Raw genomic sequence first — 13,758 nt, 5'->3', positions numbered from 1 at the left:
ACCTCTCTCTCTCTCTCTCTCTCCACACACAGCATCATAGACACCCAGGATTACACCAGCCAGCTTGTGATAGATCAACTCCATTATAAGGATCTTCCTTCATCTTTATTTATATATGTTCAGTGTATAATGTTCAGCGATCCCACAGAAATAGAAAAATCTGTTAAACATCATTACCAATGTACATAAATATGACATACAGAGAATACAAACATTGACATACGATGTCAGAAAAACACTTTCAGAAAACCTTCACAGTGTGAGTGTACAAGGGGAGGTGCACAGGCAGAGCGCCAGCAGCTCAATAATAGAGGGTCAGGGGTCTTCTTTATTTACAAAGTGAATACATAAAGTGTCCTTTTTTTATCTTAAAGGGACTATTTGTAACTTTCATAAATGCTTGTTAACAGCGGCACCTGTGGCCGTTAAGTCAACGAAAGTCAGCGTCTGGCTCGCGCTTGGTCGCTCTACATAGACATCAACGAGCATCGCTCAAAACAGTGAGGCGACACACGTCAGCTAAAACCACAATATCACTCTATATTTCACCTGCTTGGCAGTAATGTTAGCTGACCAGACGGAGGTTTCTCCATGAATCACTGCTGATCCTGGTGTTGGCTTTTCCTGCTTCAGCCTCTGGGGCTGAAGCAGGAAAAGCGGGTCGGTGCCGGGGCTGAAGCAGGAAGAGAAACGTTATCGCCACCCGACTGCGCCCGCAGGGAGACACCGGCACCCGGTCAGAGACGATAACGTTTCTCTCTGCGGAGCCCCATCACTTCACCAGACACGGGAAACCTCTGTTGGTCTGGAGGAGCTGCAGCAGTTATTTCTGCACAAACGTCCACTGTACTAGATATTCTCATAGCTAAACTAACTCTTCTGCAGTGTGTAGTGAGCGCGCATGCACGAGTGGAGGTGGAGCGAGACAGCGAGAACGCGCGCGTTGTGTTAGTGAAGGCAAGCAGGCAGAGGAGCAGAGCGTAGCCACACGCGAGTGCGCATATGCGAGTGCGCATATGCGAGCGCGCATGGGATTCCGACCCGGTAGATTTATACCTGTAAAAAGTTACAAACAGTCCCTTTAATATGGTAAACAATAGTCAGCATTGATAAGCCTGAGATGTGTCCCTGAGGAAAAAAAAAAAACACACCTCTACAATCATAAAGCATTTTTAAAGAGAATCAAACCAATTAAGGAGATGACAGTAGAGTGGATTGCGTTTCGTTGTCACAGAACACGTAAGAGAAGGGCCAGCCGTCTTTAAAATCTCAACATGTAGGTAAACACAAGTGTACTGTATGAGTGAGACACCAAAGAGACAGGGGAATAAAATGAATAGATGTTGCAGAACGCCAACAGAGAAGTCCCGTGTTCAAGTTGTGCAAATGATCATGCCGCTACTCCACTGAGCGACCTTTCTTTACTGTCCGAAGTAGCTCTTCATCAATTAATTTCTTCTGTGTAAATCCACCCATCTCTTCACTTCATAGTGCAGGGTGCATTGGGGAAGGGTAGAAAGAGGGACTTCATGGCCTCTTTTGCTGTAGGGGGCACAGGAAGTGTTAAGATGGTGAAAATCTGTGGCTTAAATCTAAACACATCTTAGTCATTCGGATGTCAAACACACCCTCCTACATTGTTTATTCAGTTACCTGCATACTGCTATAGATCCAGGGCAGAACACTTTTGACGTCGGTGTAAACACCAGGCCTATTTCTTTCACCGCATCCTTCTCCCCAGCTGGTGATCCCCGCCAGGTACCAACGTTTGTCTTTCTCGCACACCAAAGGTCCACCGCTGTCACCCTGGAAAATATAGTTCATACATAGTAAAATATAAGTTTTACAGGATGTTAAAGGCACAATGTATATTCATCTGACTCCCTTGATATTGACTGCTCACCTGACAGGAGTCTTTGCCTCCATTCAGGTGCCCGGCACAGAGCATGTTCTTGGTCACGGAGCCTCCATACAATCTATTACATTCTGTTCTACCAATGAGGTCCACAGACACTTCCATCAGATCCTTGGAGATCTTAGCTGTATTGGAGAAAACAATGTGCTCATTCATTTTGGCAAACACCACTCTAAAATGTGTTAAAATAGTGGCTGAATACATGTGAAACTTTACATTGAGTTTAAGAATAGGATTAGTTGATTGTTAAATATAGGCACTGCCATGGCAACAGCTAGTCCGCTGTTATTTCTTCCTTTCTTTTGTCTCCACTTTGTTTGATTAACCTTTTCCACTCCACCGCTCTTTACTATAGACCCATTTAGTCTTTTTTAGAGGGGGCAGGGGGTCTTTAGTCTAGATGTCACATAGAAGTGGTGTACATCATCTGAAAGCTGGGAACCTGAAGATTAATCTGATATGCAGCTCAGCACTGTGTGTCAAGTTGTTCTAGTAATAAATCAGAAATAAAATTATAATTAAAATAAATCTGGGGTCATGAGGTCAGAGGTCAAGGAACTCTTTTTCCTCGCCGAAATTTAACCTAACTTTGGAGTGTTATTTAGCATCCTTTCCGACATGCCAGCAGGACATTGTTGGTACCAACGGATTCATTAGGTTTTCTAGTTTCTACCTCTTAAACTGAGCTACAGCCTCTGAAAGACCGAAAAGTCGGCCGAGGGCACCGGCAACGTTAAGGAGTGGAAGAGTTAATCAGGTGTTGCGCACTTATTTCCCCTGTCGTTCAATAGTTGTCATTCCGCACCTGCCCATCAGCCATTACTATTGAGTTTTACGTCCACCTTTCTCATTCGCTATCAGTCTCAGTATATAGAGGACAGACATTAGTTACTCTGATAAATCATCCATGTTCCCGTAGGGGGTGCAGACTTTATTCTGCCTGTACTTCCTTCCTGTCATCTGCCTGACTGCTCTAGTTCTCTGGATTAGTTTGTCTGGTCTGACTGCATTCTTGTTGCCGATTGTAATCCTTCCTTTTGACCTAGTAAAGAGCAGTGATCCAGCATTACATGCATTCATTTATTCGCTATTGTATTATATATAATATTATTCCAGTTTACCTGATCCTGCCTCAGTGGTGCCAAAACCTGAGGTCCAGCATCTGGTTCCATCGCGAAATTGCTGGTCAAAAGCTGGCAGACAAGCTGGCTGGATTTGAGCTGGATAACACAAAAAGACATATTTCATTTTTGCAAATACACCAGCAACCTTGTGTGCTCAAAAGGACAGTACTGTAGACAGATGCACAAACACACACACGAACACACTGGGCTGGGCAAATCAGATTACCAGTAGGACAGTAGACTCGGTGCAGACTTTGAAAGCTCAGACTGAACAGCAAGAGAAAAACATTTCCTGCATATTGGTTTTACCATATGACACAATGTTAATTTCTGGTTTATGTTTCCTTAACAAATCGTTTATGAATGTAAAGACCTTTACTATATGATGACCAATATATGTTTATGATGATTTTCAGATAATAAATCCCTCTTAATGTAAAATGTAAACAACGTGAATCCAACTGTAGATTAATTCCAATCAATATTGGAATCAATGACATTATCGATCTCCACTTATACTATTATTTTCTAGGGCTGTGTATTGGCAAGAATCTGGCGATACGATACGCATCATGATACGATACGATTCAATATTGCGATATATTGAGATACTGTAAGTAAGGCGATATATTGCAATTTTTTTAATCTAATTTTAGGAAAACTGTCATAGTACAAAGAACACACCACCATATGCATAAAATGTGAGTAATTTTTTTAAACTTTTTTATGCAATCAGACCTGTGGGATCTGTATTTGCATGTTTCACAGTTCCTGTAACATCCAACATCATAGCACTAATTTGAGAGGTACATACACTGAGAGGATGCATCTCTTTGCAAATTAAATAAAGTAATGACTGAGTTAATATTTGCATGTAAACTATTAATTAAAAAACAATAGTGTTTTTGAGAATCGATGCAGTATCCCAAAACATAATATTGCGATTTTCAACATTTTCTTACATCCCTATTATTTTCCGCAGCCGCAGAACATTGAAATTTCTAGAGGATTTAGAAAAGTAGAGACTTGTTGAAGGACGTTTCAGAGTGAACGTTTATTGTCCCAGGCTCTTGAACCTAAGTCAGCCAGCAGAAGGACTGTCTTTCAAGCCATTCATTCCCACGCCAGGCCACACTACATACTGCTTATATGAACACATACTCCCTCCCAACGCGAATAGCTCTTGCTGCATGGAGGTCAGATTTCCAACATGACAACTAACAAGGTGCCGACGTAAGGACCGAATTCTGACCGCAGCCTCAGGTATGAAAGTAGGATGAACATCAACATTATTTTAATGAAGTGAAGATGTGACTGACCATTGAAACTAACTGGAGATGCAAGTTTGAGCAGAGCGACATCGTGGTCATTAGTCTTGTTGTTGTAGATCTCACTGAGTAGGATCCTCTTAACCAGGTTGGGCTCATTCAGTCTGTCCAGAGACACCACTCCACCATACACTTTCCAGTTCTCCGCCAAGAGAGCTGAAGGGTTGCTTCTGCAACACAGAAAAAGACTGGTCAGTGGGAAAGCAGTGGGCTCATATCAATATGGAATTGGTGCTTATATTTTCAGCATAGAAGCTTTGAATCTTTGCATTGTAACTTTGAAATGAATCAGTTCGACAATATGCATTTTTATCATTTCAATGTACAGTATGGATACTGAGACACAAATAAACATGATTCTTGAAAGACAGATTTTCTCTGGCAGTCAGTCACCTTGGGAAGCAGTGGGCAGCAGTCAGCACAAAATCAGGAGAGATCAGGACTCCTCCACAGACGTGGGATCCTCTGAAGTGCAACGACAACTGCCAAGGAAACTGACCCTCCTTAGCTACGCTGCCCCCGATGATCCGGGATGTAGACTGCTGCCGACCGCAGTCTGGAAATGGGAGACAATGTAAGATACTGTACAATACCAAAGAAACAGTGAATACATCCTTTATATATGGTTGAAAGATAATTCAATATTATTGTTTGGTGAGTTTCAGAGAAATGGTGTTACTGTTTTACAAAACAAATGTGGTACAATTTTTTTGTTTAGACTTGTGATAAGTTTTATTTGACAGAAAACATAACAATGAAATAAAGTTAATTGCATGGAACATCCAGCCGATTAGACTGTTGACAGGCTATTAAATAGGGGTTATTGGTCACCATAAGCACCATAGATGTGAGTCAATAGGGGCCTACTACACCCACTAGTAGGTTTTATCATCTATTCAGATGGTAGATCACCAAAAGAAGGTATAAAAGAACACGACAGCGATCTCTGGCGACCGTAGTAATTATGACAGGACCAGAAGTGATTGTCAGGTGCTTTACTGTAGACAGTGTGAAACTCCATAAAGGTGTGGAGGTTGAACATGTGGTTTTCACTCAGTAGACCGGGTTCGCATCCCATGTGAAATCAACGATGGGTAGTTGTCTTTGTGTTCAGAAGCGATAAATTCCACTTCCCAAAACACAATGATTTTCCCTAAAAGTGATTTTGTTGCCGAAACCTAAAGATGTCTTTTTATTTGTGTTCAAAACGTAACGTTTCGTTCAGTTTTACAACATGTTAAAACGTGTTGTTTGAATGTTTTGCTTTCACTTTCACAACGTAGTAGGCCCCTAATGACCCACATCTATGGTGCTTATAGCGACCGATAACACCTATTTAATGGCCTGTTAACAATCGGATCGGATTGAAACATCAATGTGTCTATTGTATATATCATTTTGCATATTTCAATCTACCAATTTACATGGAATAGATTATTGTGCAAATATAGTACAGCGTTGATGGTCACAGTCTAGGCTCTGACCTCATCACTCCCAACAAAGAAACACTAAGCTCAACACAGCAGTTAGAGCAGAGATAGAGACAGAGACAGAGAGAGGGGAGTGACTATGTGTGACACATGACTTTAGGAACAGATGGAGGCTCCTTACCCACACACTGCAGGGCAACAACCTCCTGGTCTGGACAGGATGAACTGCGTAATGCCACAATGAGAAAAACATGTCAGTTATCATGAGTACATGCAGTAAACCAATGTGCACTTTACTGCTGTTTTTTATAGTATTATAAATAACAAAAGCAGAAAATAAGTATGTGGGGGTCATATTTTTTATATATTCAACTGCTTTCACAAATATTGATAGATTTCACATGATGAGATAGATTTCATAATGAAGAGATTGGAAGGATCATAGATTAAGCCTGAGCTGTGTATGAAACAGGAGGGTAAAGGACTAGATTGTTTACCTGACGTTTACTTGACCCTGTATAAATGAAGACGAGCTGCTGGTCATCTGTAAACCAATGGACTGGGATCTAATTGCTCTGGTGTTATGGGACCTGGAGATAGAGAGAAAGGCAGTTAAGAAAGCTGAAGAGATAAACTCGCACATACAGAGATCATTTTGTCGAAACAACGTCTGATTGAGTCTGGAGACTCATTCTGCTTCTGTCACACTGAGACACCCCAGGGAGACCCTGTGGAGAATCAATTCAACCCTAAACACACAGCAGCAGGTGAGGAGGAACGAGATGGATCTCAGTGGGTAAATTACAGGTTGGAGATTGAAGCCCACATGTTCGCTAGCTGCTGTTGAAATTGGGTCTGGCAAAATGACTTCTTCATGAAGCTTGAGTTAGCTCCGAAGGATGACGGGGAATGGTGATAAATGTTTTGATGTTGGAGTTCTGTTGCTGCTGCTCTGAAACTATTTTACGTGCGTTGTTTTGCACACTTTAGGCCAGTTTCGACAAAATTATAACTGAGTTAAGGTGATGATTGTTCACCTTCTGAATCCGAGCTGAGCGCAGGTCTTATCGGCGAAGCTCGGGTTCCAGTTACTGTTGCACACTGGTAGAAAGCGGCCATCTTGAGATGTCTTGACCTGCAGACTGCCGTCCACGCCAAACCTCACTGGGGAAGACAAAAGAAAGAGAACGACTTAGATGGAGTCTCTTTAGTGGGTTATGCTTAACACAATGCGACAGTAATGTGGAGTCTTTGGCCTGTGTGCTGCTGCTGTTGCAACTACAAACAATTATAGTAAAAGCAAAAATCAAATGTTTCAAAAGAAATTAGCTTCACTTGTCAAGACTTGGCAAATGCAAGCATGCTGCTGTGTGCGTTTTGTTTCTTCACATCACATAATAAAGTGATAACATTTTCACAAAGTTAATTGATGTGTTGTATACTGGAATGTAAGCTACTATGTCAATCTGTCAATCGCTGTCAATCAAAAAGTCTGTAAAGGGGAGACTCGTGGGTACCCATAGAACCCATTTTCATTCACATCTTGAGGTCAGAGGTCAAAGGACCCCTTTGAAAATGGCCATGCCAGTTTTTCCTCGCCAAAATTTAGTGCAAGTTTGGATCATTATTTGGCCTTTTTCCCGGCCAGCTGGCATGACATGGTTGGTATCAATGGATTCCTTAGGTTTTCTAGTTTCATATGATGCCATTGTCTTCACTCTAACTAAGAAATTAGTGGCATTGAAACAAACTTGTGCTAGCACATTATTATTTTGTTAACCCATTACCAATATGTATGATAACTCAACACAAAGATCCTATATCCTTTTGGCTGTCAGGTGTCTGCCCATCCCTCTTCACCATCTGTGCTTGTGTTAGTCTGGTTCTGGGAAGGTCTACGTGTGTGCATATGCCTACTCACCACAGTTTGTTTCGTCAGTGCCCATTTCGCAGTCCATTATCGCATCACATTGGACAGTATTGTTGGGGCAGATGTCCCGGCTTTGCGAAGCCACATTTCCATTATTATCCTTATTGCCATTATTGTGATCACTGAAGAGGATTGCTGCTGTCGCCAACTGGGTGCCATAACGAACTGTTGTTGGGGTAGCAATGAGTGTGGGTAAGTGAAGGTAGAGTGTAGCATTTTTATATATTATTACAATTGACTAAAACAACAAGACATGAAATAAGAACAGGAAATGCAACTTAAATGAATACATCACCTCTCTCTCCGTCACTTAGTTCAACATCTATACCTACTTTTAACTCATTCATACATCCCATGGTAATCCAATTCCCATAAATGATTCTAACAATTCAATTTGCTACAGCTACTAAATGTAAACTACCAACTTTTTTTGAATGCCAACAAAGCTCAAAGGCAATGGGAAACAAACAGCTTATCTTAATATCTTAAAAGGCAAACTTAAAACAAAAGGACTATAAGTTAAGGGATGCTAGAGGAGGATACTGCAAAGATTTATTTCAGAACCTGGCAACCAAAATGTTTATTTTTTAATGGCTAAATAAAGCGTTATATGCCAGCAATAAAATAATTTTGTTGGACCTTACAATCCCTTTTAAAAGTATGCCTTATTACCAAAATCAAATGCAAACAAATCTGCTATAATAACCACAAGGGCACACGAAACATTGTGACCAACATATACTTTGTATGCAGTTACAATAGTCCTGAATAAATTCAAGCAGCAAATGAATATTAATGACAATATCCAGTGATCTGTATGAATAAACACATACTTCCAAGCCAGATGCCCAGTGCCAGCAGACCGAACACCAGTAAGATTCCCCCTGACCCTCCGTAACACTGGGCATTACTCTCCCAGCATCTCCTCCTCTTTCTGCTGGGGGCTGGACACAAACATATACACAAACACACATTAATAATCCTCGAGGCGACTCTCCATTTGCTTCGATCCTACGGCAGCATCCATTGTATTCTCAGGAAAATGTGGGAGCTGCGGATGTCACTCACGTTTGCTTGACTTTGTAACTTGGGGAACGGCAACAGTCGGTGACATCTGGGGGACGTAATGTGGATAGGAGGGGGGTGTCAGGCCCGGACCCACGCCATACACCACCTCGTCATAGGACTTGAGGGGGGGCAGGGTGTACACATCAATGGTGTAGTAAGGAGGGGGCTCGTTCTGTGAGGAAAAACAGAGGGAAAGTAAATAACTTGCGTGACATCATGATATAGATAGATCCCTTATCGTAAAAAAACACACTTGGAGCACACTTTATCCATTATTGTGTCACCTATTACCCTTGGACACAAGACACCATGTTATTTTAGGTATAATAATATCAGTAGAGAGATGGACAATAGATAGGCAAAAGACTAGAGAGGCAAATCACTTGCCTGCTTTTGGTTGCCAAGAGTGAGCACGTAGCCCATTGTCCTCCATGCAATCCTGACACTATTATCAAGTCTATGTTTAAGTCCACACCTGGGTAATAACCTTACCCACAAACACGCATGTTGTAGCCTGGCAACAGTGTCTGAAAGATCAGGAATTAGCAGTTCATTTCATAATTTTTCTGTTCACGCTATCTCCTCTGCCCTTTTTGATTCACAGCTGCAGGTAGTAATATCAAGTACGCCAGACAAAGGATTTAATCAGTGTTTGAGTTTTTGGGATAGGTAGGTTAACATCTGTTCACAAATGAAGATAAGGAAGGCGACTTACATTGCAGTTTATGTGGCAACAGTTTTTTTTACCCAATTGCCTAAACCTCTATATGAGCTCATTCTGAATGACGCATGATAAACAGAGACATAGGTTAGTCGGACCTGGTTAAACAACGGCCTCTACGACTGCCAGTCATATCTCTGTATTTCTTACACAATGACTTGCAAAAATTTCCTTTTGAAAGACTATACCGCATTGTTTCATGGTAAAAAACAATCTTTACTTCCTTCTTCCTTGAATATGTAAGAAGGAAGTGAAGATTTTTTTAACTACGAAACGACAAGGAGAGTCAGTGATCAGGTGATTTAGCTTCTAATATTTACCAGCTATGACAGGTATTGTTTTCACCTTTTGAGTCTGTGTGTGAGTCATCATCCTGTAGCGGGAAATAGCACAAATGCGGTTTTGAGTACTTTGCCAGGTGTTTTGTCAGCGCAATGGCATCGATATCGTGCAAGATGCAGTCACGGAACGTTACAGGTGTGTAGTTGTCATCATTCGAAGATGGGTGTGGTGGGGCATAGTGGGAAAGGGCCCCCCGCCACACTTAACGCCCCGATTTGGTGTCGCGGCTGGTGTGATCCTATCGCAAGATGGTCTCCAGTTTAACTTGTTTGTTTTTTTAAGATATATTTTTATTCAAATTTTTTGCAGCCGTTGCAGGGCATTAAAAACAGCAATAACCTCAGCCAAAGCCGTCCCACAACAGGAGGGAGAGAAAGGTGAAAGTAATAATAACAAGAATGAGAAAAAAATGAATAGATATAAAATGAAATAATTAATAAAACATAGAAGTCACATAGTCTATGTTAGAAGCCCCATTTGGTGGCAGAGGTAAAAGTGAGCCCTGAGCGTGGCTAGTTTTACTTGTTTGTACTGTAGCTGCGTGGAAATATTAAAAATATGTTTAAGAAATAGTACGACACTTTGGGAAATGCGCTTATTTCATTTCTTGCCTTGAGTTAGATGAGAAGGTTGATACCACTCTTGTGTTTTTATTATGGCTGTCAATCGATTCAAATGTTTAATTTCATTATTGTCCATATTTAATCGCGATTAATCACAAATTATTTACACATTTTTATCTGAAAATGCCATGCCAGTTTTTCCTCGCCAAAATTTAGCGTAAGTTTAGAGCGTTATTTAGCCTCCTCACAACAAACTAGTATGACATGGTTGGTACCAATGGATTCCTTGGGTTTTTTAGTTTCATATGAAACCAGTGTCTTTACTCTAGCTTTAAAACTGAGCTCGCTAACGACCTAAGAATTGCAAGTAGCGTTAATGCATTAAAGAAATTGGTGGCATTAAAAAGGAATTTGCATTAACGCATTATTATCGCGTTAACTTTGACAGCCCTAGTCTTTATGCTAACTGTAGCCTAGCTAGAGCAAGCAGCTGGTTAGCTTAGCCTGGCTCTCTCCGAACAATATCTGTACACGTCACCTCTAAAGCTCACTGATTTGTTACGGAGGATTACGGGGGTTTTGCTCTTTTCATCTAACTCTCAACAAAAAAGCTAATAAATGTATATCCCAAAATGTCAAACTATCTATTTAATTTCCAGTAAAATTGAGCTAATACATTCAACTGTACACAGTTGCAACATGTAGCCTACTTATTATAGTGCTATGCTGTTTGTGTTATATGCAACGTTGGATGATAAAAGCAGAGTTATGAAAACTCCCAAAAGGAGAATGTTATGTGACTTAACTTGTTTGTGGCCTAGACACCTGTTGGCAGGACGCCCATGGATAATGATCTAATTCACTGAACTTTAAAGTGTGTCATTAATTGTATTAGATAATAGTAATTACCATCTCTTCTGCTAAATCAAAAGAGAATGAGGTCAAGTTTCGTAATGGACATGAGTTAACAGAAGCTCCACAGCATAGGAGAGGTTTGACATGATCAGCATCTGTTAATGTGTTATCAACATAGTCAAATTAGTGTTGTGCAGCCCTGAGCATTAACCTCACCACCCCTAGTGCAGAGAAAGCTAAGATTTAGTTCCCAATAACCAATGAGGATGGCCTCTCCGTAACTGTTGTGACCCTTCTTCATTCATCACTGTGGTTACACCTTCATAAAACAGCCAGGGCAACAAAAAAAAATCCTTTGTTGAAAAAAGAAAGGATTCAATCTATGGAAGGGACACTGGTTATGGGCGGACCCGCTACAAAAGGGGTTTCATAAGATCATTTGTATTGCACGCTGATCAAGTTTCACACCTATATACCTATAGGCAGCTCCACTTAATTGAAAATGGCTGAACTGACGTAGGTGGAGGAACTGGTTCTTCACATTTCCCAGGAGAGTACACTTGTATCATCTTCCATTGTTTCCCTATCGGCCATTATCATGGAAAAATACTGAGAAAAATCTAAGATTAGGTTGGGCTCACATGACATTTAAAAGGTCAATATTTTACTCAAACAATAACTGTGATAATATAACGTTACAAAGCTACCCGACATGAAAAAACTGGGAACTAAAGTGTCCCTTCATGTTTGTCTTCAGGGCCTAAAAGAAATCAAGGCAGATACAAGTCATCATTTAGTGATCTGAGCTTGACTGCAACCAAAACAAATCTGAAATATTCCTCTTTTAGTAAACAGAACAAAGAGTTAGTCCACTGAAACTTTCAGCCGCGCTCGTCACAACTTCAGTACATTTTGTGCTGATCGTTAGCCAACTTCCCATTGTGGTACAAATTCTTATGCTTGTTCGTTGACGCAATGCTAATGAGTCTGTGTTACGCCTACTAATGTTATTTCATGTTCTCTGTATTTTGCAGTCTATGCTGCAAAACCAATTGGCCTTTCCGGGAAAAATAGAGTTGAAGTCAAGTGTATTTATTAAACCCCAAATCAGCAGTGAATCAAGTTTGTCTGAGGGCTTAACACACGTCACCCTTTATCTTTAGACTCTTGATTTGGATTAGGAAACACTACACTGCAACACTTTTACATGGTTGTGTTGCATCAGGTGTCGTAATTACAGATAGATATCCAATAAAAGCTATGTATCTCCAAATTTTAGATTTTTCAGAGAAACTGAATAATTAAGTTTTCCTTTACAGGAAGACACAATTATTCTACTTCTCATCTCAATCAAATCATTTGGAAATCCATTGGATCAGCAGAAAGACATTGTCAGAAATCTGAAAACATCTTTTTTTCTTGGCTCATGAAAAGTTGATATACAAAGTAATCCAGGAAGAGCAAAATTACAATATTAGCTCTTAAAAAAAGTGTTATAATCAAAGAGTTTCAAGCAAGTGAAAATGTGTTTCCCCATAGAAAGTGGATTAGGCAAAACCTATATTCAAACTCCCTTCTGACCTGCTGCCGTGCAGGTAAATTGAAACAAATAAAACCTCTGATGTCAACCCCTGCAATGAGCAGCACTATTCAAGATTATGGAGGCCGCACCAGTTTACACACACTGAAACTCAAACAGAGCAAGCAGAGAAGCAGATAAACAGGATAAGAGCCACCATTCAGAGTCTGGGCGACAGGTGAGTATTGATCAAGGAGGAAGTTAGACTATTGATTTGAGAAAAGTTGAAGTCAGAGGAGAGGCCAAAGAGTTTTTGTTATAAGAGAAAGAGAAAGACAAAGGAAGAACGTACCATGTCATGCTTTGCCATCGGACTTATGTCAGCAAAGAGCGGAGAGTGGAGGTGAGCGCAGTTTTGGTGGAGCTTTATCACATCCAGGTGTTAACTCAGTCACGGAGCAGTGGTTAGAGTATGGTGGTGCCAAATTAAACACCTCTTCTCTGTCTTTTCTTCTTCTCTACTTCCTTTCTACTCTACTGTGTGTTTGTCACTGACCTTCTTCCAAGCAGCAACAGGTAGGTTTGCCTCCCCCTCTCCTGGCCTGACACCTCCCACTTCCAGCATCCATCATTCTCTAAGACCTTCATTCTTTGGCTAACATAGGCGGGCGTGCCCAGTGCACCAGTTTCCCACCTGCCAGACCTGTTTTCTTGGCAGCCAGAGACTGTCAAAAGCTTGTTTCACATATCAAGCTCCATTATGGCTCCAACGACACCAGCTGAGTTGTAAGGGCCCTGAACCAAAATGTCTTCTTCTCCGCAGAAAATGACAGGAACTTGAACCTGAAATGTTTTCACAAACAAATAAATTCAACATTATTTCAGTTTAATGCAGGATGTCTTCTTTGTGAATTTCATAATATGCTCAAAGGCTGTACAAAAAAATGCTGGAGGAAAAAAATA

General features: G+C 40.8%; 1 protein-coding gene across 2 annotated transcripts; it reads right to left on the bottom strand.

Moving 5' to 3' along the window:
• Window positions 1–89: 89 nt before the first annotated feature.
• Window positions 90–13,528, bottom strand: tmprss13a (transmembrane serine protease 13a). Of its 2 annotated transcripts, none has more exons than XM_074642070.1 (13): window positions 13,352–13,528; window positions 8,796–8,967; window positions 8,561–8,671; window positions 7,719–7,892; window positions 6,835–6,961; window positions 6,295–6,387; window positions 5,979–6,022; window positions 4,761–4,923; window positions 4,359–4,537; window positions 3,037–3,135; window positions 1,904–2,040; window positions 1,654–1,806; window positions 90–1,542 (listed from the first exon to the last, which is right to left on the bottom strand). In XM_074642070.1, the coding sequence occupies exons 1-13, from the start codon at window positions 13,418–13,420 to the stop codon at window positions 1,528–1,530; spliced, it is 1,536 nt and encodes a 511-aa protein (XP_074498171.1). In that variant the 5' UTR covers window positions 13,421–13,528; the 3' UTR covers window positions 90–1,527. The 2 variants fall into 2 exon arrangements, with proteins under 2 accessions (XP_074498171.1, XP_074498172.1); XM_074642071.1 differs by having other exon boundaries at window positions 13,148–13,352.
• Between the last annotated feature and the right edge of the window lie 230 nt (window positions 13,529–13,758).

The sequence above is a fragment of the Sebastes fasciatus genome, chromosome 7 (genome assembly GCF_043250625.1).
Source record: "Sebastes fasciatus isolate fSebFas1 chromosome 7, fSebFas1.pri, whole genome shotgun sequence".
NCBI classification, from domain to species: Eukaryota; Metazoa; Chordata; class Actinopteri; order Perciformes; family Sebastidae; genus Sebastes; species Sebastes fasciatus.
This window is presented reverse-complemented; position numbering and strand designations above follow the sequence as displayed.